At 40.6% G+C, this 26,141-nt stretch overlaps 1 protein-coding gene across 2 annotated transcripts in view; it reads left to right on the top strand.

The window, feature by feature from the left end:
* Window positions 1-26,141, top strand: part of LOC145356485 (adenylate cyclase type 1-like) — a 242,107-nt gene that overhangs the window by 20,204 nt on the left and 195,762 nt on the right. For both annotated transcript variants that reach the window (XM_080209223.1, XM_080209218.1), the window contains exon 4: window positions 5,385-5,496. In XM_080209223.1, the coding sequence (XP_080065349.1) occupies window positions 5,385-5,496 (112 nt within the window). The remainder of the gene's footprint in view (window positions 1-5,384; window positions 5,497-26,141) is intronic.

The raw sequence follows: 26,141 nt of genomic DNA, 5'->3' as shown, positions 1-26,141 counted from the left end.
GTAAATCTGGAAATACAACATCTGAATCAGATCAGTAACCTGAACAGACATGTTGGAGTCTAAGTTCAATGTTGTTATGCCCATTTTCAGGTTCTGGACACTTGTGCAACTGTTAAGTTGATTGGAATCTTTTTTAGACAGCTGTGGCGCCTCCTGAACTGAGTGTGGACCTTATTTCAATATTTACAATTCAGATGTCTAAATCTGTTTACACTAGTCAGAGTGAAAATCTATATTAATTCATAGGATTTATGTGTGGTGGTGAGCCGCTACTTGAACCACTGCAGTTCATGTGGATAACAGTTTCTTGCTGTGGTTTTGATAAACTGAGTGACTTGCTAGTAAGCTATTACAGAGGACAAATAACAGTCAAGTACCTTTCTCTGCATCTGGAGATACATATAGGTCAGAAATATAGAAATGTGGAAAATAGAAATTGGAGTAGGCCATTCGGCCTATCGAACCTGCTCTGCCATCCACTATAATTGTGCTTGATCCTCTATCTCAATGCCATAATCCCACTCTCTCCCCATATCCCTTGATACTTTTAATATCCAGAAATCAATCTATTTCTTTATTAAATGTTTTTGGCCTCTACAGCCCTCTGTTCTAGAGAATTCTGCAGGTTCAGCAGCTTTTGAGTGAAGAAATTTCTTCTCACCTGAGTCTTAAATGGCCTATCCTGAGAATGTAACCCCTTGTTCTAGAACCCAACTAGGGAACCCTACTCCTACACTGGGTGTGGTCTTGTGGAATATCAGATTTTCCACCATGATCAAAAATCAATTGGTTTATAATGTAATAAACAATATTCATTGTTATCATTCTTGTGAACATTTATGATATTTCGGCCCTTGCCTTAGTCCCATGTGTATAGAACAATCCGTATTTCACTTCCTGTAAAATGATTAAAAAGTGAAGGATAATCATTGCATTTTACTTTTTTTGTTTGTCCATAGGATGTGGGCATCGCTGGCGCACACAATGATTATTTCAAGTAGCTATTGAGTGACATTCAGTAGATTTTTATATCTCACCAGTTTTGGTTTAAGATGAACTTAATATGGCCTAGGATTTTTTGTCAGTAGTGACCTGACAATGCTCACTTCTGACATCAAAGAAAGTTGCCCAAAGGCAAAGGGACGAATTTTACCATCCCGTCCGGCACAGGAATCGGAGTGAGGGGTGGACCATGGAAAGGTCCAATGACCTCATGCTGTATTTTCTGGTTTCAGGGTGAGCAAGGCTGGAAGATTTCGCACGTTGTAATCTTTGTAGTGTGAACTTCACCTTTTGCACATTAATTTGATTCTGACACCAGTAACAGAGAACTCTACTGTCCAGCAACAGTGATGTCATCAAACAGGTTCAGCAGCCAATCACATTGAAAATTCCACAAGGAACAAGATAGGAGAGGCAGCGGTGTAGTGGTATTGTCACTGGATTAGTAATCCAGAGACTCAGGGCACCCAGGTTTGTATCCCACCATAGCAGTGGGTGGAATTTAAATTCAATAAAGTATCTAAAATTGAACTCTAATGACGCCCACAAAGCTATTGTTGATTGTAGTAGAAACCACTCTGGTTCACTAATGTCCTTTTAGGGAAAGAAATCTGACATGCTTACCTGGTCCGGCCAATATGTGCCTCCAGATTCACAGCAATGTGGTTGACTCTATGAGCAATAAGGGATGAGCAATAAATGCTGGCCCAGCCAGCGATGCCACATCCCATGAACAAATAAGAAAAAGCAAAATGCCATGATCATTCTTCACTTTTTAGTCATTTTACAAGAGGTGAAATACGGATTGGTCTGTACACGTGGGACTAAGGCAGGGGCCGAAATATCATAAATGTTCACAAGAATGATAACAGTGAATATTGTTTATTACTTTACAGACCAATTGATTTTTGATCATGGTGGGAAACCTGACATTCCACAAGACCGTACCCAGTGGAGGAGTAGGGAATAACCGACAGAAGCTGTTAGATTTCTCTATTCAGCTACATGTGGAATTCTGAAAGTTATATTTGCAGTGATAGCAAAAGCTGCCAGTTTTATTGGCAGCACAACAAGATCTAAGCCTTTCACAGGCAGAGCTGAACAACATTTTAGTTTCAGTTTAAAAAGTCTATTCCATTTTTGTTACCTGACTCTCCTGAAGAAAACCTAGTTTGTGCTGTGGTTGACAATGGTTTGGTACCAGTCCCTAACCTGGAGTGGATAGAGTTTCTCAATGTTAAATTGTTGAATATTATAAACTTAGTTATACCTTTCCTCACTTGGGTTTACTTAAAACTCCATTGGTAAATTAATAAAGGCTAGAGGCTAACCTGCTAGAATTCATGAAACTACCCTGAATCCAAGGGAACGTTACACAGAATATTTATTGGCAATGTGACTTCTAAATAAAACTCCCATATTATATTTCTATGTGCTCAGGTTTAGGCAAAATAGCTATTGAACACGTATACTGATTATGTAAATTTAATATCAGGCAGTAACATCTCTTTCCATTACTGCGTAATTAAGACATCCCTCTTTTCCATATCCATAGTGTATCGTCATTAGAACCATTTCTGTAAGTATAGTAAATTACATCTGTGCAAATATGATACATCTGTTTAAGTTAATCACAACACGATAAGCATCAGGTCCTGGAAGTTGCAAAGAATTTATAGAATTAAGTCTCCTTCAACACAGTTTAAGTTAATTAATTGGTTGCATTCACACAAGCGGAGGATGCATAATAATTGCAGCAGCTCTGTGTTGATTCTGGTTACTGGCAGAGTTCCAAAGGGAACCATGTTGCATTTATTTCTCATCACAATCTTTATCAATTCTGTGAACAAATTCATTGGTAGGTTTGCTGATATTCATGAGTTGAATATTTTTGCCAAGAAAATTAACCTGTGGAATAGACTTGCGGTGATTTGTTTCCTTTTATGTATGTCCAGAACAAAAGTAAATGCTTATAAGTAAACAAATCAAAGGACAAATTTACATTTTTTCTATTGTGAAACTATTCATTGTCACAAATAATTTAAGTTTATTTCATATGCGGTATTGAAGCTGACAAATTTGACAAATTTACTTTGAATCTAATCATTTTTCTGTCAAAGTGTGAGATTTCCCTCAAGTCTTTTCATTCTTTATAGTTAAAATTCTACCATGAAAGTTCATTTGTTTCAGTGGAGGTAGTAGCATTGTGAAGGTGGGATCAGCAAAAGCTTTCCAACTAAGAAATGGCTATTCACACATGAATAATGACAATACTGAGTGTGTACCCATTTTCATATGTGATTAGAGGAGAATCAATGGCTGGAATAGAACATCAAAAAACAAATCCAATTCTGTGGAGTAGAACTATTTTGACATGAGTTGTATTTAAATGTGCAACAGCAGCGTTCATGAGCCAACCTCACAGCTAGGGTCAAACAGCTCCACTGCCTCGTGGATACCTTTTTTTAATTCATTCATGGGATATAGATGTCACTGGCCAGCATTTATTGCCCATCCCTAGTTGCCCTTGATCTGAATTGCTTGCTAGGTCATTTCAGAGGGCAGTTGAGAATCAACCACATTGCTGTGGCTCTGAAGTCACATACAGGCCAGACCAGGTAAGGATGGTGGATTTCCTTCCCTAAGGACGCTAATGAACTCGATGAGTATTTCTGACAATCAACAATGGCTTCATGATCATCAGTAAATTATTAATTCTAGATTTTTAAAAATTGAATTCATATTCTACCATCTGCCATGGCAATATTTGAACCCAGATCCCAGATCCCAGAACATTAGTTGCGTTTCTGGGTTAATAGTCTAGCAGTGGTACCACAAGACCATTGCCTTAGGAGAATGAATGGTACCCAAAGGCGGACTGATCTTTAAACATGTCCCATTTCTGACAACTCCTGCCAAAATAATGCTAAAATAATGTTTTGAATGCTTTTGAATCAATGACATATAGCGTACTACAAAAAAGTAAGTCAGTACCTAATTTTCACTGATGAAGAAAAGTTTGGCTGTGCCATCATTTCATCTAGGATATTGGTAATGGACACAACAACATTCCTGCCTATAAAATAAAAATGGGTGATCTACAACAAAATAAATTGTAAATCTAACAGTTTACATGTTATTTAAATTTTATGTGTACTCCATAAGTTAAATAATTATAAGCAAAGATTAGCTTTTCCAAACCGTGCTCCTTAACTGAAATAACTGAACTAGTTAAAACTAGTTGTCCATAACTGAACTAACTAGTTCAAATTTAACTAGTTCAAATTGAACTAGTTAAAACTAGTTGTTCCTAACTGAACTAACTAGTTCAGTTAGGAACAACTAGTTTTAACTAGTTCAGTTACAAACAATTTGCAATTTTTGCCCCATTGTTTTGATTCTTTGTACATAAAATTTCTATCATTGAGTATGTAACGGCACCAAATTAAAAATGAGACCTGATTTCCATCTATCTGGGAAAGTCAATTTGAAATTCTTCAGAACAGGTACCAATGAGGCCACAATGGAATCATGCTCAGAGTGCTCAGGGAAGAGATTCCCAATGAGAATCACATTGGTGCAAAAATACATTAACCAAATTAGTACCAATATTTATTAAGAAATAATACACCAGCAAAAAAGACCACTAAAAAAAAGAAACCAGTGGTGGCAGATTTAAAACAGAGATGAGGAGAAACTACTTCTCTCAAAAGATTGTGAGTCTGTGAAATTCACCACCCCAGAGCGTGGTGGATGCCGGGACTTTGAGCAAGTTCAAGGAAGTGGTGGACAGGTTTTTATTTAGTAAGGGTTTGAAGAGCTATGATGGTCCGCAGGCAAGTGGAATTGAGACTGAGATGAGATCAGCCATGATGGTATTAAATGGTGGAACAAGCTTGAGGGACTAACTTGCCTACTCTTCTCCTAGTTCTTATCATTCTTATGATCCTACTGGTCTAAAATCATTGCTTGAATTTTGTTACCATCACTTCAAATCTCAGCATACAACAACCCTGGCTGTCCATTAATATGGTTATAATTTGGATTGACATGAACCCAGTTTCAGACCAGTGGAAGATGCAGCTTCCTCCAACTGGTTCGCCATAAAAATGTGTGGTGGACAAAAGAGATGGCACCCAAGTGTTGTGGGTGTTTGCACCCTTTCTCAATTCAACAACGGTGATTAACATCTTCCCACAACCCCCCCACCCCCTCGCCCCCACTCCACCCAAAAAAGGCCTAGTTTGAAATCCATTTCTGGATTAGGCTTTGAACAGTCCGTGATGGCAGCAGGTAATATATTTACTGTTATACCTCGATTTTATTTACACCTATTTGGAAAAACAGGACTTACATTTGGTTTCTTTCTCCTCCTCTCCCAGCATCCTGTTTGCCGATATTGTGGGTTTTACCAGTTTGGCTTCACAGTGCACGGCACAGGAACTAGTCAAGCTCTTAAATGAACTATTTGGCAAGTTTGATGAGCTAGCCACGGTGAGTTTTGTTTCATGATTTTCCTTTACTTTGGATTTTACTTAATTTTCTCTTGATTGGTTGGTGAAGTCCTTTTGGATTTTATTTCCCTTTGTTAACAAGGAAATACATTGTTTAATGATCAACAGAAATAGAGTGTTGGTTGTCAGGGCATTTGCTTATTGATACCTTCCAATAAACACTTCCTACTGCATAGTCATCACTTGATTTCAACCTGCATTAACAAACTGTCAATCTGATTTAGAAAGAACACTTGAGATTATCTAGAATCAGTTGTTACTGTAAAGTAATAAATGCTTGCTAATTTATAGCTAGTTGGTCTAATGCAGCCTTGGGTGTGCGTATTGGCTATACTATATTCGGGAATGCTTTGTGTTGCAAAGTGCATTGTTTACCTTCTTCATTGTGTTCTAGCTGCTGTTTTTATTCCAAAATATTCCAATGCTTTATCACCCAAAATGAAGTGTGAATGTTTCAATAAATATTGAATACTTGAGAATTCTTGAGGGGAGTTAGGAGCAAAAGAACGAATATGCTTTTTCAAATTGCTACTTAACTTTTTAGATGACTGTAGATTTCCCCTGAAGAATGAATGTTTAGGTTCCCACCTCAATTGTTAAAATGGCAGGTTTTATTAGCCACTTTCTGAAGCCATTTTTTTTCCAACAACTCAGAAGCAGGGAATGTGACATGACAACAGCAATGCCTTTGCCAGTCTGAGTTTTACACTTCAGCATTGAGTTCTCCATGCTCCGGAAATGAGCAGAGTGGAAGATTATGTTTAATTATTCTTGCTCAAATCCTGCAACAGCTTATGTGTTCCAATTGCCATCATAGAAATTGAATGCATTTTCCTTTTGTGAAATCTTACAAGCTGTGTGAACAATAATGAAGAACAGCATGTTTTTAATTACACCTACTTGAAAACTGAGGACTCTGAAGAGCAAACTAGAGTGACTATCCTCATAAATGACAGGCTCTTAGGCATTTTAAGAACATAGATACCAGAATCATTTGAGCCTTCTCGCCCTTTCAGTTACATCATGGCTGATCTGTACCTCAACTGTATTTACTAGCTCTGTTCCGTACACCCTTATACGATTTTGGTACCTCCTTGTCTCCTTCATAAATCCCCTATTTTGAAAGTGTTCCCCCCTAGTTCTAAATTCCCCATGACTGGAAACATCCTTTGTGAAGCTGATGGGGTGGATGGCAGATGTAATTCAATGCAGAAAAGTGTGAAGTGATTCATTTTAGTAGAAAGAATGTGGAAAGGTAATATTAAAAAAAAGGCTACAATTCTAAACGGGGTGCAGGAGAAAAGGGACCTGGATGTAGATTTGCAGAAATCATTGAAGGTGGCAGGATGAAATGTGATGTGTTATTAAAGGAATCCTAGCATTTATAAATGGGTGCAAAGAACTTATGACAAACCAGTAAAACACTAGTTTTGTTTCAACAAGAGTATTGTGTCCAGTTCTAGGCAGCACACTTTGGGAAGGATATGTTTGCATTAGAGAGGATGTAGGAAACATTCATAAGAATTGTTCAACGGGTGAGGAATGTCAGTTACATGGATAGATTGAAGAAATTGGCTGGTATTTTACTGCCTCACTTGCCCCAGAATCATGGCGGGCGAGGGTCACAGAACAGCATTCTCCCTGGCCTTGGGCGAGATCTTACAAGTCTCAAACAGGCAAGACAGTAAAATTCCGGCAACTGTGACTGCTCTCCTTGGATAAAGAGAGATTAAGAAGAGATTTAATAGAAATGTTCCAATTTTTTTTGTTCAGCAGGTTGTGAATCTTTGGAAACCCAGAGATCTGTGGATGCTTAGTTGTTAAATATGTTCTATCAATACAGTTTTGGTTAATAAGGGAACTAAGGGATATGGGATAATGTGGGAAAGTTGGATTTAGGTAGAAGATCAAAATGGTAGAGTCTTTATTGATTTGACAAGCTTTGCTTACCTGTTGTTTCCTATCGTTTCATTCAATTACTATTCTGTTTAGTGTACAAATTTTAGCTGAATTCTATTTTGAGAACACATTTACGCATATTAAAAAGTTAGGAATGAGATAATAGAGACAGTTCCGCTACAGGCGGGATTTTTTGATCCTGCAGAGTCTATGCATTTTGTATGCTTTATTTGCCCACCACCAGAGAACCCACCAGAGGAGGAGGGTGGGGTGAGGGCTGCACAAGATCCCACCAGCAGGAGAGGCTGGAAAATCTCACCCACTATTTTATATGTATATATATATATATAAATTCATTACAAAGGGAATAGGTACTCTTAAAGGTATCTTTATAATATCTGTGAGGCAACGGTTGTCACAGAAGATTAGAGGACTTCTAACGACGCAGAAAATGCATACCTAGCTAAACTAAAATCTAAGATAGGTAGAGAGAAGCTGCTTTGTGGCTCTATTATTCCTTACTTTAGAAGTGTTTCAAGTACACCCTTACATTCAAAGAGAAACCTCTTCCATACAATTGACAAAGCAAAGTGACATTTATCGGAAGGACTTACCTCTTTTGCTGTCAATCATTTCTAACAAATGTGGAAGAGTCCTGGTGTCTTTCAACCACTGTTTTCTTGCAATTGTGAGACCTAAACCTGTGCCTCTGAGTAAATAAGATTCCAGTGGTGTACGGTGATGATGCATCACCACCCCAGAGAGGCTGAGGGCTGAACTAAATTCATCAAATATTTAGATTTCCAAAAAGCCTTAACATAATTCACCAACTGTGATACCAATGAAATATTCAAAGGTCCTGTGGTCAAAAGCTGATTTTGAGTTGGGTAGAATGCAACTATGAGCTGGCAGTTGGAGGGGTATGGGCAGGGCATGTTAGTGGGAAGGCTGATGGCAATCTGTTGTGGTTTGGAGATAGTAAGAATACTGCTGCTGCTTGGAACTCACATAAAAACAAAATGTAGTCAGATTTTGGGATCTTTCTTGAGCAGCTTTGCACCATCCCTTTATATGGCCACATATCACAAGCTATAACTAGCTTAAACAAATTTAAAAGTGACTGCATTAACAAGTGCAGGAGTTTCATTAAATATTAAATGAAACCAGCATTCATTTAAAGCAACCATCAGAACCATCTGTAAAAAGATCAATGTGGCAGTGGTCCAAATGCCTGTGCAGATCAGGTGTAGGCCTCTATCTTTCTAAATTAGTTAGAAATGTTGCCCCTTTTGTGCTAATAGGATATGTAGACAATGCAGAATTTATGCCTTTTTGTATCTTTGCTTTAAATACCCATCGTGGTGTCTCACAGAAATATGAGGAGAGATGTGTTTATTTGTCACCATTATTTCTTAGTCACCAAGGTGGCTTTCTAACTTTAAGTAGGATTTTTTAATGGCTTGGAGCTTAGAAGATATATACCTTAATTAGCTTAGAAGCCTTTGTCAGTTTGACCAGCTTCCCTTCTCTGTTGCTTCCCAGTATTTAGTACAGTTACTATTCGATTTTGTGTGGTTACTGAATTCAATTTTGGGAACACATTTATGCCTGGTAAAAAGTTGGGAGTGAGACAGCAGAAGCACTATTATATATATTTATGGAAAAGGAAGTGATGCCTTACGATTTGCAGATAGCTTAAGTGATTTCTTTATTTAAAAAGTAAGATAGAACAAGTCCAGGGAATCATAAACCAATTAGCTTAGCATCAATTGTAGGAAAAATAATTGAGTCCTTATTCAAAGATGTAATTGAAAGACATCGAGAAATTGAAAATATAATAAAACATAATAAGCATGGATTTCAAAAGCAAAGGCATGTTTCACCAATCTTATTGAAGCCTTTGAAGAAGTAACTGAAAGTTTGATAAAGTTAATAAAGTAGATATTATAAATTTGGATTTCCAAAAAGCCTTCAGTAGGAGATCACATAGTAGATTGATGTCTAAGATCAAAACAAGTGTAATCAGGGAGTCTGGCAGAATGAATAGCAAGTTGGCCACAAAACCGGAAATAAAGAGCAGGGGTTAAAATTAATTGCTCCAGATTGGTCAAACGTGTGTAGAGATGTGTTGCACAGGGATCAGTGCAAGGACCACCTTTGACATAAATGATTTAGATCCAGGAATTGTAAGTATAATTTCAAAATTTGTGGCTGTCACAATTGAAAGGTATAGCATAGGATTCTCTGATCTCATCTATTCCCGCCCCACTGCTAGTGAGAATGGGGAATTTGGCGCTCAGCCAAAACTCCATTTGCTGCAGCAACACCAGAGAATCCCAGCTGCAGACAAAGCTGAAGGTTTTCGGTGATTGTTAATACAGAGGAAGACTGTAACAAAATGCAGGATGTGGAATTTTACCAGCATGTCTGCCCAAGGTTTGTTCGATCTTGCCCGAGGCTAATGGAGAATGCAGCTCTCCGAGCCTCGCTTGCCTCTGGAATCCAGTAAAATTCTGCCACAGAATGGGATTGCAGTGGAAAATGGACCTCAATATAAATAAGTGTGAATAGTAAACTTTGGTCAAAAGAATTAAGAGACGATACATTCCTTGGAAAATAAGTGTTGTATGGTATAGAGGAACAAAGGGATATAGCGATAGTTTTGATGAGTTCGAAACTAAGTCTCTGTCTCCATGACAACCAAATCACGTGGGCCAGTCTCTGAGCAAATTTTGGCATGATTATCATCCTCCATTCCAGGACATTCTGTCTCACTTCAAGCTCAAAGATTGAAACATAACTATCTTATACATTTTCTTATTTGTAACATACTTTGAGCAAAAACTTGCCTAATTTACACTAAAGAAAAATACTGCAGTCCCAGGAACTCTGAAATTAAAAACAGAAGATGCAGGAAATACAGAGCAGTTCTGGCAGCATTGATGGGGAGAAATAAGAGTTAATTGTTTCAGGTCCAAACAATCCTTTGCATCAAAAGTCAATTCTCTGAAATTCTCTGTTGATTCCTTGGTAATGGTTTAAGATAATGCCCTTTATTTTACTAATTCTTAACCAATGGACCAATAAGCTTTCTGTTTCTATCACCATGGCTGATGGTGAAACTTGGAGCCCACTTTTCCCATCCCAATGCGCACGGTTTTTGGTGCTCCGGGATGGGACATCCATGTGTCGGCCATTTTGTGGGATTCACGCATGCGTTCCTGATGCAAGCATATCTCCCACAGTCAGAGAGCAGGTGCAGTTGAGACTGTGCTGAACACCAGCAGGAAGGTAGGTAAGTGATTTAAACCTTTTTTTGTTGTATTTTAAATCTCATTATTGGGCCTGGCATGGAATTCTCCAGACCCAATATCATCTCCCATTCTGCCAGGAATATTTCAATCCAACAGGGTTTAGAGTAGCTCCCCGCTTGCAGGGAATTAGCGAGAGACCAGCCGGAGTGAAGGGAGGGGGCAGTTGGGGGCCCCCAGGGGGTCAGGTGGTGATGGGTGGTGCCCCCTGACATGGGTACCCTCTGGACATGGGTACCCTGGCAGTGCCAGCCACTGTCCCCTGGCACTGCCCAAGGGGCAAAGTGCCCATGCCCGGGGGCACTTTGGCACTGTCCACCAGGCATTGGGCAGTGCTAAGGGGATGGGGCACAGGGGATGGGGCCTAGGAGGCAGGGCCAAGGGGAAGGGCCTAGTGGTGAGATCTTTTATGTGCAGGGCCAAAGGGTGGGGCATGTTTTGGGTGGGGCCAAAGGGAATGGCCTACTGTAGGCAGGGTCTGTTGTGGGTGGGGCCATAAGGGCAATCAGTGGGGGTAGGGGGTCCTGCTGCCACTCTGCAGATTGGGTTGATCAAAGCTGGAGGGAGGCCAGCAATCAGGGCAGGCTGATGGGGGTGGGGGGTGGTCTGCCAGGGTGGGAGGGATCTGCCTCCCAGGGTGGGGGGGTCAGCAGGAATGAGATCTGCCAGTGAGGTGGGGTGGAGGGGGTTGGTGGAGGAGATGGAGATTACATTGCTCTGGGATGGGGGGTTCAGGGCTGGCCCAGGAATGGTTGTGCAGAGTGCGATCAGGCTATGGGCTGGGGGGTTGGAGGGGAAGCAATGCCAGGGTCCTGGGTTAGCCAGCAATCGAGTTGGCCAGCAATGTGCAATCTGACAGATCAGGGCCATTGTGCATATGCAGGGGCCTGGAACTGTCAGACTCTGGCGTGAATAGACCCCGCCCTCCCCAAACTTTTAATGATATTCACAATTGTGGCCACTGCAGTGCACAGAGTGTGGGAGATTCGAGACTGAACTTCCACTGAAAAAACAATCGTGATTGTCACCATTTCTCTCGCCGTTTCAGCACTTAGAATTTTTGGGGGGAAAATCAGGCCCTTGAATTCAATAAAAATCTGGAATTAGAAGTCTAATGATGACCATGAAACCATTATCCGTTAGGGAAGGAAATCTGCCATCCATCCTTACCTGATCTGGTCCATAGGTGACTCATAAATGCCCTTTGAAATGGATTGGCAAACCACTCTGTTCAATGACAATTAGGGATGGGCGATAAAGGCTGACCCAGCCAGTGACACCCACATCCCATGAATAATTTTTAAAACATCATCAACTGTGATTTTAAATCACTAATAATCACTTGTAACAACTGAAAAAAAAGTAAGAATCCTAAGAAGGAGCCAGTTTGTGCCTGAAGTAAACAAGTTAATTTTAAAAGCCTCCTTGAAGGGTCACAGATGAGTCCAATAAACAGAAACTTGCAGTGGTGATTGATTCAGCCTGAGACATGACCAGAATCCTGGCAGGGTTGGTTTCAAGTTCAATTTGTTTGTTGAGAATTTGATTTGCATTTGAAATTCCTGATCTTTTTCATTGATTTGGCTGAATTTGGACAAATTGTGTTGTGACGGCTGCATTGAATGGAAACACCTACTCTGCATAAGAAATCAAATCTTAGTTCTAAGTCTATTCCTTCATACCATTCTCCAGTCAAGTAAATATCAGTAAGTATAATAAAACACTGTACTTCATCAGAATAAATCATTTTTGCCAAATAAGTCATTCAGTTTTTATTTTGTAAATGCTGATTGCTTGATTATTAAACCAACCAGCAATTAGAAACAATAATATATAGCTTTCTGAGAAAGATGAAGAATCTAACCCTGGTTTGAATGATCAAATAGATGGAACAGAGATGTGACATTAAGTCGTTATCCATTGAGCTGCTTGGCAGATCTGTTACAGAAATCTTGCCAGAAATGTCATATGCAGCATTAGATTTAATACAAGCATTGGTAATTGCCTCCGTTGCAGAGGATGAGGAAATACAAAATGAATTATTGTGCAGTTAATTCGAATCTGGACCATTATAACACCACAGCACCTACTCTATTATTGAACTTGAAACTATTTTCTCACAGTTAATCTAGTTTGCACTGATAATAATCTCAGATATCTCTATCTGAATAGTTTATAACTTTGGGTGGAAACCTCTGACACATTGTCAGGGTGTCAGTTTCAATGAGAAATCATGGTGGCACCGTGGCACAGTGGTTAGCACGCAGCACCAGGGACTTGGGTTTGATTCCTAGCTTGGGTCACTGTCTGTGTGGAGTCTGCACGTTCTCCTCATGTCTGTGTGGGTTTCCTCTGGGTGCTCTGGTCTCCTCCCACAGTCCAAAAGACGTGCTGGTTAGATGTTTGGCTATTCTAAATTTTCTCTCAGTGTACCCGAACGGGCACTGGAGTGTGGCGACTGAGGGATTTTCACAGTAACTTCATTGCAGTGTTAATATAACCCTATTTGTGACACTCTAAAATAAAATTAAAACTTTAAACCATGTGTAGCTCTCCAGCTGTAGAGCTGTGTTTTGTCACTCAGTTCTCTAGCTCTCTGTGCCAGCTCCACAGAGATTGGGTTGCCATCCTAAAGGGCTCCAAGATCTGCGCTGAAAAGATACTCCATCCCCGTGGACACAGTTGCCAATCTACAAGCACTGAGACTCACAAACATCAAGGCAACACCTTCCAGACACACAAGCACTGAGAGAATCCCCCCTGCCCCTCCTACACACAAGCACTGGGGGCAACTTCCGCCACCATCACAAGCAATGGGGAAACCCCTGGCATCCCCGCCTCCCCCCCACCCTGACACACACACACACACACACACACACACAGAGCAAGGAAATCCCCAAGTGGTGCTCCGAAGAGGACCCACATCTTCCTGGTATTGCCATACTGGCACTGCCACCCTGACAATATATTTAAATGGGGTTTCTGCCCAAAGCATCACCATCAAAGGGTGGTGAAAATCTCATAATGTGATTTCTCCGCCCAGATTCTTGTTCCCGCAGTCTCATGGATTTTCCATCAGTGTCACCATTTCCGCCATGGCAAAGGCAGCTGAAAGTCCCCAACCTAGGAATGATACTCCTGTGGTTAGTGTAGACTCTGTCCAATAAATGATGCATTATGATGAGTTGTTCCCAAAGCTTGCTAGCAGGTAGCCTGGCCAACATTTTTTTCTACGATACTTTCTTGGGATGTGGGCATCTCTGGCAAATCCAATATTTATTACCTGTCCTTATTTGCTGTGTCTTTTCAATGTTATTTCAAGGACTTTCGTTAACAAAATTAGAGTGTTGTGCAAGGTACAACAAAAACATCAATTTGTGATGATACAGCACCTTTATCATCGGAAAACAGCAAAAATGCTTAATGGATAAAAAGAAGTAACTGAACCAAAGAAGGTGATATGCAGAGGGTGATCAGAAGCTTATACTAATCACATTAACTGTGTAGCACAGACACAGGCCATTTGGCCCTACTGTCAATGCAGACATTTATATTTCATATGAACTTCCTCCAACCCCATCAACACCTTGTTCTATTCTATTTTCCCTGATATGATTGTCGAGCTTCCCCTTAAATATATCTGTGCCATTTATTCACCTATTCCTGTGCTAGTGTGTCACATTCATACCACTCTTAGGGTGAAAAGTTTCTCTTGAATTCCCTATTGTATTTATTAGTTGTTCTCTTACATTTATAACCTCTGGTTTTGGATTCCCCTCCATGAGTATAAACATTTCATCCACATCTGCTCTAGCAATCTTCCCGTCATAATCTGAAAAGGGTTACCCGTCAACCTTTATTCTTCTGGAAAAAAATAAATCCCTGCCTATTCAGTCTTTCCTAGTAAGTTTATGCTCTCAGTTCTGGTATCATTTTTTGTAAATCTTTCTTGTGCCTTCTCCATTGCCTCCAGGAGGCAGAACTGCAGCTTTTCAAGTGAGTCTTCTTTGCTTTTACATTCTAACCTTCGAGGTGTTACATCTGTACTCCTAGATCACTTTGCTCCTCATTGAAACTTATTATTGAAGGAGCATGTAACCTCTTTATTCTTCCTACCAAAATAGACCACCTCACACTGACCTATACTGAAATTCATTTGCCAGTTATAGAGTTATATAATCATGGAATAGTTACAAAGTAGAAGGAGACCATTCAACCCACTCTATCAGTGCTGGCTCTCTGAAAAAGCAATTCACTGATTGCCATTCCCCTTCATATTCTTCTTCTTCAGATATTAATCTAATTCCCTCTTGAATGCCTGGATGGAACTTACTTCCACCACACTCTTAGGTAGTGCATGCCAGGTTCTAATCACTCGCTGTGTGAAAAGGCTTCTCCTTACCTTACCATTGCTTCTTTTGCTAATTATCTGAAATCTGTGCCCAAAGGTTCTTGATCCTTCCACCAAAGGGAATAGTTTCTCCCTATTGACTCTGTCCAGACGCCTCACGATTTTGAAAACCTCTATCAAATCTCCCTATAACCTTCTCTTCTCCAAAGAGGACAGTCATAACTTCTCCAATCCATCTACATAACTGGAGTTCTTCATCCCTGGAACCATTCTCATTAAAAAATCTATACATAATCATAATTGTAATTATAATACAACTATAGCACAATTACATGTCCATTCTGCAAGCTTATTAATGTATTTCCATTTCGTGTTGCTTTCTTCCTTTGCACTAGCTACGTGTTCTACTTTGGTGGCACCTGCATAACATTGAAACTGCACTTCTGAGTCCAAATCATTTATATAAATTGTGAGCAAAAGTGGCCCAGTACCAATTTCTGTGGAACACAATGGACGAAGTTTCCCATTCCAACTGCCACGAGACAAGGGGTCGACCATGGAAAGGTCCATTAACCTCGGGCAGGATTTTCCAGTTTCAGGTCGAATGTGGCCAGAAATTCCTGCCCCACTATCCAAATTTTTCCCGTCTTTATTGCTGCCCTTAAATTTACTCCGGGTGAACCCTACCCTGTTTTCTGTTTTGTTACCAGCTCATTATCCACTCTGATATATGCCTGCTGAATCCACCTATTCTGACCTTAGTTTGGAGTCTACTGTGAAATGTCTTTTAAATATCCAAATATATTACATTTACTACAATGCCCTTGTCAACTCCTTTTATCATCTCTTCCAAACATACCATAACGTTGGTCGTGTATTACCTTTTCCTTTGGAAACCACACTGACAACTTTGTTTTATTTTTGGTTGTTAGACTTTTTTCTGTTTATCCTTGAGTAAAACATTCCATTAACTTTCTTAGCACAGATATTGAACTAACTAAAATATTGTACACTGGACTTTTTAGATATAGAGATCACATTAGTAGTCCACTCATTCTCAGGCACTATTTGCCTTCCTAATGAACAGTTATATATGTTGATGCAATTGTGCCTTTGTTATCTCTCACTTCCATCTTTAAACTGTGTAGATGCAATCCATCTTTTATCCTTTCTATATTTGATCAGTTTATCAATTATGACCCCTTTTCTATCTTTTTTTTAAATCTGTTACATTTTTCACAACTTGGTAAATATTAAAGTGAAATATTAATTTAATATTTCTGTCATTTCACTGATATTAACTGTGAATTTATCTTATGTATCTGTCAGTGACCCAATCCATATCCTGATTTTATTTTGTTCATGCGCCTTGTTACGATCCTGGTAGAGTTTGAAGATAAATTCAAACACCCAGTGATTAACTGAAAGGAATTACATCACAACATTTTAAGCAAAAACAGACTTAACTGATTAAAAACACAAAGCAGCATTACTAACTTAACATTACAGTTCATAACCACTCATGCTTTAAAATTGAAAGGCACAATAAAACTATAAGATGCTTTAAGCTCCTGGAAGCATTTCCCCTTCCACTTTGATTTCCCCTCAGAAAGTCAGATACTTTTCACGCTCCTGAAAGTTCCTTCACTTTCTGGGACCAAACCAAACTGCCACAGGAATTCTCAGTGTTCCTGCTATCCTCCAATGCATGACATTTCATGGAGAATGTAGTTTTTGGATAAGCAACCTCAAATTTTTCCTCAAAGACCTGTGGATTCTTTGGTTTCTTGTCCTGGTTTTTGATGCTTTACTCTCAGTCTGTTTCAAAAGCATCTTTTTCTTCACACCCCACCCACATTTTGCATTAAATAAAGGTAAAGTTAGTATATTCTCTACTTAAGATGCAGGTCTTGCTCCCAACTCAGTAAGCTGCACCCTACACAAAGCCAAAACTACAACTACATAAGAACATAAGAACATAAGAAATAGGAGCAGGAGTAGGCCATCTGGCCCTTCGAGCCTGCCCCGCCATTCAATAAGATCATGGCTGATCTGTCGTGGCTCAGTTCCACTTTCCCGCCCTCTCCCCATAACCCTTAATCCCCTCTCTTATCAAAAACCCATCAACCCGCTTCTTAAAAATATTTAGCGAGGCAGCCTCCACCACTTCAACGGGCAGAGAATTCCAGAGATTCACCACCCTTTGAGTGAAGAAGTTCCTCCTCAACTCCGTTCTGAACCGCCCCCCCTCTATCTTGAGGCTGTGCCCCCTAGTCCTACTGTCTTTTTTGAGCGGGAAGAGTCTTTCCACCTCTATCCTATCCATCCCATTCATCATCTTATACGTCTCAATGAGATCTCCCCTCATTCTTCTAAACATTCTGTGAGAAACACACAAATTAAACAGTGAATGTTCTAACTCCAACAATAAATCTCCATGACAGCATAACATGTTCCACACAGAAACATCAATTAATTATTTCTGCCTTCAAAACAATTTATTTAGTTCTATGACTTATTTATATTGCTAATAGTTTTATATCCATCTTTTCCAGAGTTACTGGGTTTGGATTCTTTTATAGATATGTGGGAGACACCGTAGCTCTCTCAAGAGGTCTGGAGATGGATTTCATTGTTCAGTTTATACACTTCTAACTCTGATCTTATATAGTAAAGACAAGCTATCTTTTAGAAGTGATCAACTCAAGCTTATTTGATTTATATTTATATTGAATGCATACCAGTTCCTTAACTACTGTTTCCATTTATCTCACTTTTGACACTTAAATTCCATTTATCTTACTTTTAACACTTAAATTCCTTAAAGCATTTGAATTATAAATTACATTATTCACAATAGCCTTTAGGTTGATTTGCTATTACTTCTTATATTTGTTGATAACTTAATTTTATAGTTCATTTTGCTTTAATTGTTTTTTCTGATTTTTATCCTAACTTTGTCCTATTTCCATTTGTCATTTTCTGTTTGGTAAGATGTAACAAGTGGTGTGTCACAGGGATCAATGCTGGGCATCAGTTTTTTAGAATTTATATAATTGACTTGGATGAAAGGATCAAAGGCATGGTTCCTAAATTTGCTGGTGACACAAAGATAGGTAGGAAAATAAGATATGAAGAAGACACAAGGAGGCTACGAAGGGGTATAAATTGATTAAGTGGGTTGGCAAAGATTTGGAAAATGGGTTATAATGAAGAAAAATGTGAAATTGTCCATTTTGGCAGGAAAAATAAAAAATAAATATTTTACCTCGATGGTAAGAGATTGTAAAAGGCAGAGGGACCTTTAAACTAGTTGGGCTGAATGCTCTGTTTCTGTGCCATAGATTGTATCTAATAAGATGGTAGCAAATTAAGTGAGTAGTTTTAAATAAAGATGAATCAAGAATAGCTGGCATGGATTTGTTAAAGGCAAGTTGTAGTTGACATTTAAGATATTTGTTTTTGAAGAAATAACCAATTCAATAAGGATACTGTAATAAATGCACTGCATTTGGATTTTCAGAAGCATTCTACAAGATGATTTACAATTTGCTGCACTGTAAACCTGACATTTTTGTAAGTGGAAATATAGCAATAGAGACTGGACATTGAAAGATGGGTGGTAGTAAAGCATTAGGGGCGGGATTTTCTGGCCATGCTTGCCCCGAAACCAGAAAATCCTGCCCGAGGTCAACACACCTCTCCATGATTCACTCCATGCCTGTGATGATTCCCAGTGCAGGCAGAACTGGGTGTTCAGAGAAGGATTGGAAACAATGCAAGTATCCCTAATAGACATAGGGAGCAGACAATTTTGCTGCTACAATTATAGCAAAATTGTAATTTTGCTACAGTTAGCTAAAACAATTTGCTAATTGTAAAGTAGGGTTTTGATAATGAGTAAGGAAAATTGTGAAAGAGATTCAGAAGCCACAGGTTAGTGGGATGGGTAAAAATAATTCAGTGCTGAGAAACATGAGGTGAGTGGGAGGATCAATAAGTAACCCCTTGAACACTGCTATTAAATCTATGGGGCTAGATACTCAAAGCGGGTTTGGAAACCTGTCAGATGAATTCTGGTTGCTGACTCATAGTCTGAACTTTGTCATTCTGACAATGTAGATGAATTAATTGAGCGGGCGAGGATCTTGCCACCAATTACAGACACCAAGCACCTCCAGATGGGAGCTGCTTGTTTGGAGCCAGCAGACAAGCTAAGTTTTGGTAGCCGTTGCTTTACTGAGAGAGTGTATCTCCTGAAAAGATGAGGATGAAAATGATGCAAAGTGGTCATGGATACTAAAATGAGGTACAGAACTAGACTCAGCATTAGCTTACTCGCTAACCTTTGGCAAAAAAAACACAGGTGGACACCAACTTTCCCTTTCACCTGTAGCAATCCCAATATTTGGGCCGTTTACATCCATCAGCTTTGTCTAGGAAAAGGAAAATCCCATTCCTGTGCAGACTGACTATTTAATAAGCTTCTTAAGGAGCTTAATAGGCTGTTAATTGGGGATAACAAGGTTTCCCATTCATTCTCCCTTGTAGGCTGTTTGAAGGTTTCCCAGAAGCAGCAGGATCCTATGTGGCCCTTGATCTGCGAACATAATTTTCAAATGATGCCTGGATCTGTTCCCGCTCCCACTGGCATTGAAAACTCAGACAATGGGGTTGAATAGCTAATTTCTCACATGTATGAGAGCAAGTAGATAAGACTACAAAAAAAAAGTTGCATTTTGGATTTTATAAGTGGGCATCTCGGTTATGAGCAGAAGTTTAATGACCAATTTGGACTAGGATATTGTTTGAGTACACTGTGTAATACAAAAAAAGTATGAAAAGGCAATTATGCTATGGATTGAAACTTATAGTTGCAGATGGATAAATCATATTGTCCCTCTTTAAGCATTGTGATTTTACTCTCTGGCACATTGAGTTGGCAAGGATCAGATAACATAAGAACATAAGAACATAAGAAATAGGAGCAGGAGTAGGCCATCTAGCCCTTCGAGCCTGCCCCGCCATTCAATAAGATCATGGCTGATCTGTCGCTGCTCAGTTCCACTTTCCCGCCCTCTCCCCATAACCCTTAATCCCCTCTCTTATCAAAAACCCATCAACCCGCGTCTTAAAAATATCTAGCGAGGCAGCCTCCACCACTTCAACGGGCAGAGAATTCCAGAGATTCACCACCCTTTGAGTGAAGAAGTTCCTCCTCAACTCCGTTCTAAACCGCCCCCCTTTTATCTTGAGGCTGTGCCCCCTAGTCCTACTGTCTTTTTTGAGCGGGAAGAGTCTCTCCACCTCTATCCTATCCATCCCATTCATTATCTTATACGTCTCAATGAGATCTCCCCTCATTCTTCTAAACTCTAACGAGTACAAGCCCAGTTTATTCAGCCTCTCCTCATAGCTCAACCCCCTCAACTCCGGTATCAGCCTAGTAAACCTCCTCTGCACTCCCTCCAAGGCCAAAATATCTTTGCGCAGGTGCGGCGCCCAAAACTGCACACAGTACTCCAGCTGCGGCCTCACCAATGCCCTAAACAGCTGCAGCAAGACCTCCCTACTTTTATATTCAATCCCCCTCGCTATGAAGGCCAGCATCCCATTCGCCTTCCTGACCACCTGCTGCACCTGCAAGCTGGGTTTTTGCGACTCATGCAGAAGGACCCCGAGGTCCCTCTGCACTGTCGCCTGCTGCAGTTTTTCGCCCCGTAAGTAATAGTCCTTCCTACCATTCTTCCTACCAAAGTGGACCGCCTCACACTTGCCAACATTAAATTCTATTTGCCATTTCCTGGCCCATTCGCCCAGCCTATCTAGATCCTTCTGCAGACTCTCCACACCCTCTGCACAATTTGCCGTTCCCCCAATCTTGGTGTCATCAGCAAATTTCGACGCCCTACACTCGGTTCCCTCCTCCAGATCATCTATATAAATGGTAAAAAGCTGAGGCCCCAGCACCGACCCCTGGGGCACTCCACTAGTCACCATCCGCCAATCCGAATAGCACCCGTTGACCCCCACTCCCTGCCTCCTATTTGACAACCAATCCTCTATCCACGCTAACACCCTACCCCCAACTCCATGTCCCTCGACCTTCTGCAATAACCTCTTGTGAGATACTTTATCAAACGCCTTCTGAAAATCTAGAAAGACCACATCCACCGGCTCTCCTCTATCCACCGCCCTAGACACATCCTCATAGAACTCCAGTAAATTTGTCAGACACGACTTCCCTTTAATGAAACCGTGCTGCGTCTGCTCTATCAAGCAATTCCCTTCCACTAACTCTGATTATAATAAATTACTTACTATATTTTAAATAGGAATCCCAAGTTATCAAATATAAAGTCAATTCTGTCCAGGCTAAAAGAGTCAAATTTATTTACACAAGAAATAAAGTAGAGATCATAAACAAATATTTTAACTTGTATTAAATTTTCCAAATCTGCTTTGATAAAAGCTTCTTAATTTTTTTTTCTTAATTAGACACTTTTGTTTTCTTCCTCTTGTTAAATCTCACTGTGCTTAGTTTTAACAACTCATTACACATGAAATGTAGCAAAGTTGTTTCAATATTATAACAAAATGGTTGCAAATCTGAAATTATTCGAGATCAGAAAACTCTGTTACCAAAACAAAAATACCATTTTATTTTGTCGGACCATTATTGAGAATAGTAAAGCAATTTTATTCTGTTTAGAAAGGTGAGACTGGAAGGTGGTCTAATTGAAGTTTCCAAGATGAGGAGGATGACTGATAATGCTGATTTAGGCAAGTTATTCATTGTCAAGTCCCAGCAGCACCAGGAGCTGTAGTGGCCAGGACAGGAACTGCAAACAGTCCTCAAAGTCAAAATCTTTGGAATCCAGGCCTAGGTAAGTTTTGAGGGGAAGGGTCTAAGAGCAGGGAGAGAAAGTGAGGCCTTGCAGGGGCTGGGGAACAGGGGTCCAGGAGGGTTGGGGGCAATGCAGATTGAGAGTAGGTGTGTTAGTGTGGAGACCAGGGAAGGAGGAAGCACCCTGCAGTGGCCAAAACATTTTTGGGATGGTGGGAAGATGATAAAACGAGGCCATTGATGGAGGCACAACCCCCAACTTTGCCACCTAAGACCTGAGCAGGATTCCTTTCAGTCTTCCCCTCTGCCCTTGAATTCCTCCCATCAGCCTGAAAATTGAGTCTAGGAATGATATGGCCATTGTGGTCTTTAATTGGCCACTTAAGGGTGTCATTTGGAGCAAAGGCAGGCGGCTGACTTAGGCCTCTCCTGTCCCACCGTAAAATTGTGGAGAGTTTGGGGTAGGCCTAGTGGGAATGCCAACTGATGAATTTCAGAGCCACCCTCCATCTACAAACCTGCTGACAGGGGCCACATAAATTCTGTCTCAGCTTTTAAGTAAGCGAGGCTGAATATATATTTTGCAATAGGAAGGAGACCCACTCCTTTGCCACTCCTCCTCTTCACCTTCCCCTCCACCATCTAACAAACCAACATTGTCCACTTAAAAAAAAATCAGCTACATTCAGGTTAGTTGTGAATTGATTTCTACTGGCTCTTGCCATAGTTGTATAAGTTTTTAATGCTCTCTCATTGTTAAAATCCACAGGGACTTTGTGTTATGGCCATTGTTGAAAGCATTTTAATCACTTCAGTGCTTTTTGCATAAAAGGCATGGGTGCAGTCATAGACATTTCCTTTGGAATTCAGAACGACTGGGAGAATGAGCAAAGGGCATGTGGAGCAGAGCAAGCTGCTAGAAGGGGGAGGAGGAGAAGGAAGAAAAGGACTCTCGGCATAAGTCACATCTCCACCCCCCCAGGATGTAAAGGAAGACATTATCACCTATCTGAATTCCAATAAGGAAATGCATGTGAGATGTCTGCAATTCTGTCAGGGCAGCCACACTGAAATCGGCCACAAGCTGCGGCCATAACCTTAGATAACAACAAAGACTAATTGCCACTTGGTGTAAGATCTTTACGGCAATTACGTTTTATGTGCTGGGCTGATTCCAGGTTAGTGGTGGAAATATTTGCAAATGTAAGCAGTTTGCCATCTACTGTTTTGTAAGGATGGAAAGTCATGGAAGGTTTCTTTTTACAAATAACTGACTGTATGCTCTGTCAGAGAATCAGCACAGTCTTGATGGGCCGAAGGGCGTCCTTCCGCATTGTGGAGATTCTATGATTCTTTGGTACAGAACAAGCAGCTTTACAAGGATTGCAGGCACCTCTATGGTGCAGCTGTTATTGGTTGTGCGCAAGTCATTTGTGAGTGCTGCATGCCAACAAAGAAATGTACTCAACTGAAAGAGATTCCATTTTCTCAATGTCCAGTTCATATGTGACTATAGGCTGTAAATCATGCTGATTAGTGCCCAGTATCTTGGGAGCAGTCGTGCTGGCATGATTCTGTGGAAGCCCACTGTACCATCAGCATTTGAGCTATCAAGACAACAAAAGAATGGCTACCTGATGACAAGGGCTTTCCATTGAACTCATGGCTGCTGCTCCGGTTCACATCACATGAACATACAATGAAAGCCACAATGCTGCCCTGCAGTGTGACAGAGTAGCCCATGGGCATTTGAAAAGAACAATTTCACTGCCTGGATCGCTGTGTAAGGAGCCCTGCAGTACTCAGCAGAATGGGTGTCCGGATTCCTGGTGGTCTGTTGTTTGCCGCACAATCTTGTGAATGAACAGCCCTTGCCATTAGTTAATGGGGGAAAACACCTGAGATGCAGAAGAAGGAGGAGCAGGTCAAAGATGAGGAGGAAAAGAGGAAGAAGGAAGCGACTGGCCTAAACTGGAATAGTCACTTTCCAAAAGATATTGATTTGTTCAAGGACCTTCACCACCAGCTCCACCCACAATGTGCCTTTAAGAATGAACTAACTTTCTATGGCCGGGGTCTTACCTCCATTCATGCTGGTGGGATTTCCTGGTCCCACTGCAGTGAATGGAGATTTGGTTGGCCATCAAATTCTCCTTCCTGTCTTCAGCAGGAGCAGGGCTTGAATGGACAGTAAGATCGTGCCCCACTGACTTTGGAACCGCTGCTGAACCATGCAGCCACTTAGCAGTGTGTTGTTTGAATTCATTCTTCAAGTATGACCATTGCTGACAAGGCCAGCATTTATTGCCCACCCCTAATTGCCCTTGAGAAGGTGATGGTGAGCCATGAAGTATAGATACATCCACAATACTGTTAGGAAAGACATTCCAGGATTTTGAACCAATGATGGTGAAGGAATCACGATAGAGTTCCAAGTCAGGATGGTGTGTGACTTGCCAAGCTCTGGTACACACTATAATCCCAGTAATGAGCAGGCAGCACAAAGTTGGCATGCCAGTTTCATCATGCAGAGTAATCACCTATTGTGAAACCCATGCCAGTTTTCAAGGATTATCCAATTTAGCTTTGGTCTGGTGGGTCTCCAGAGCTCTATGGACAAAGCACATCACTCTTCCTCTCCACTTTCTTAGCCAAAGCTTCCAATGCAGTGGCAGAAAATCTTGAAGCCTGCATTCTCTCTTGTTATGCCTTTCTCAGATCAGAATCAATTGTAAAATGACTTCCAACATTTGTTCCAGTCACAAGTTGACAGGTTCAAGCTGGTTTTAGTTCCTGCAGGCTTACATTAACTACTGCAAACTCCTCTTCATTCTCAGCACCTGGTTACAGTGTTCAGTCACTCAGCAATATGGATAGCATTGGCTACACATTGAAATGTGGGGCACCCCACTAGCACAGTGGTTAGCACAGCTGCCTCATAGCAGCACAGATTCTGGGTTCTATTCCGGCCGCAGGTCACTGTGTGGAATTTGCACATTCTCTCCGAGTCTGTGTGGAGTTTCCTCCAGGTGCTCCAGTTTCCTCCCACAGTCTACAGATGTGCAGATTAGGTTGATTGACCATGCTAAATTAATGCTAGTGTCAGGGGGATTAGCAGGGTAAACATGAGGGTCCATGGGAATAGACCCTGGGTGGGATTGAGGCCAGTGGAGACTCAATGGGCTGAATGGCCTCCTTCTTCACTGTAGGGATTCTATGAAATCATATAAATTAGCAGACAGCTTGAAGTTGGAATGCAGTCTACACTGGAGCAACAGGTACAGATGAAACCTGCATTGCATTTCACATTCTTGTTCTTGAGCACTATTGAGTTTTGCCATTAAAATTCATGTGAATGCAATAATAAATATTAAGGTCAACAAAGCCACCACTTTTACAAATATCAGCTCACCTGACTACTTGCTGGTATGAATAGTTGAACCTTAAATCGTCCCTTCAAGTTCCTCTCATATATACATAATCTAATGAGTATCTGAATAATGTTACAGGAAAGTCTCTGTTATCCAAAATGCTCTGGGAATAAGAAGTATCAAGTTAATCAAATAAGCCAGTTAACTGAGATGTAGGGTGAGTTGTGTGTTTTCATCCATTGGAAAGCTGTAAGATGATCAGGTGGGTAGTAAGGTCTCACAGGAGTTGTGGGAGCATGTGAATCGAATACAGGTGCTGAGGGGACATGGTGCTACAGAACAGTGGAAGGCTGGGACCAGAGTAAAGACAGAACATTGGTGCAGATTCAATGGCCAAATGGCCTCCTTCTGCACTACAGGGATTCTATTCAACGGAATATTGCCGTGAGTTTGGCATTTCCATTCATAACACAGACCTGACCCCAGAATTCCAGTTAGTAGAGAATTCCGGTTGGTGGAGTGCCGGATAACAGAAATTTTACTGCGTTTGCATTGATCTCTCAGACTGTACGCAGAAAAATCACATCTTATATTTGTATTGAGAATGATAATTAAACCTGCCAGGTTAATAAAGGAAACACTTTAAACTGCCGACAATGCAAGCTTCAGAGCTATGGAAATTTTTCCCATTCAAAGCTTCAAATTTCTTGTTATATTTTTAGTGTGAAAATACCTTAAATAATAGGTTCAAATAGAGCTATACCTTTTATTTTCAAACATTCATGATTCTATCCAATCTATTTTTGGCCTGCATAATTCAGTAAATGAGCCACCTACAGACACAGT

Source organism: Carcharhinus amblyrhynchos, chromosome 2 (assembly GCF_965287045.1).
Source record: "Carcharhinus amblyrhynchos chromosome 2, sCarAmb.v2.hapA, whole genome shotgun sequence".
Lineage (NCBI taxonomy): Eukaryota > Metazoa > Chordata > Chondrichthyes > Carcharhiniformes > Carcharhinidae > Carcharhinus > Carcharhinus amblyrhynchos.
This window is presented reverse-complemented; position numbering and strand designations above follow the sequence as displayed.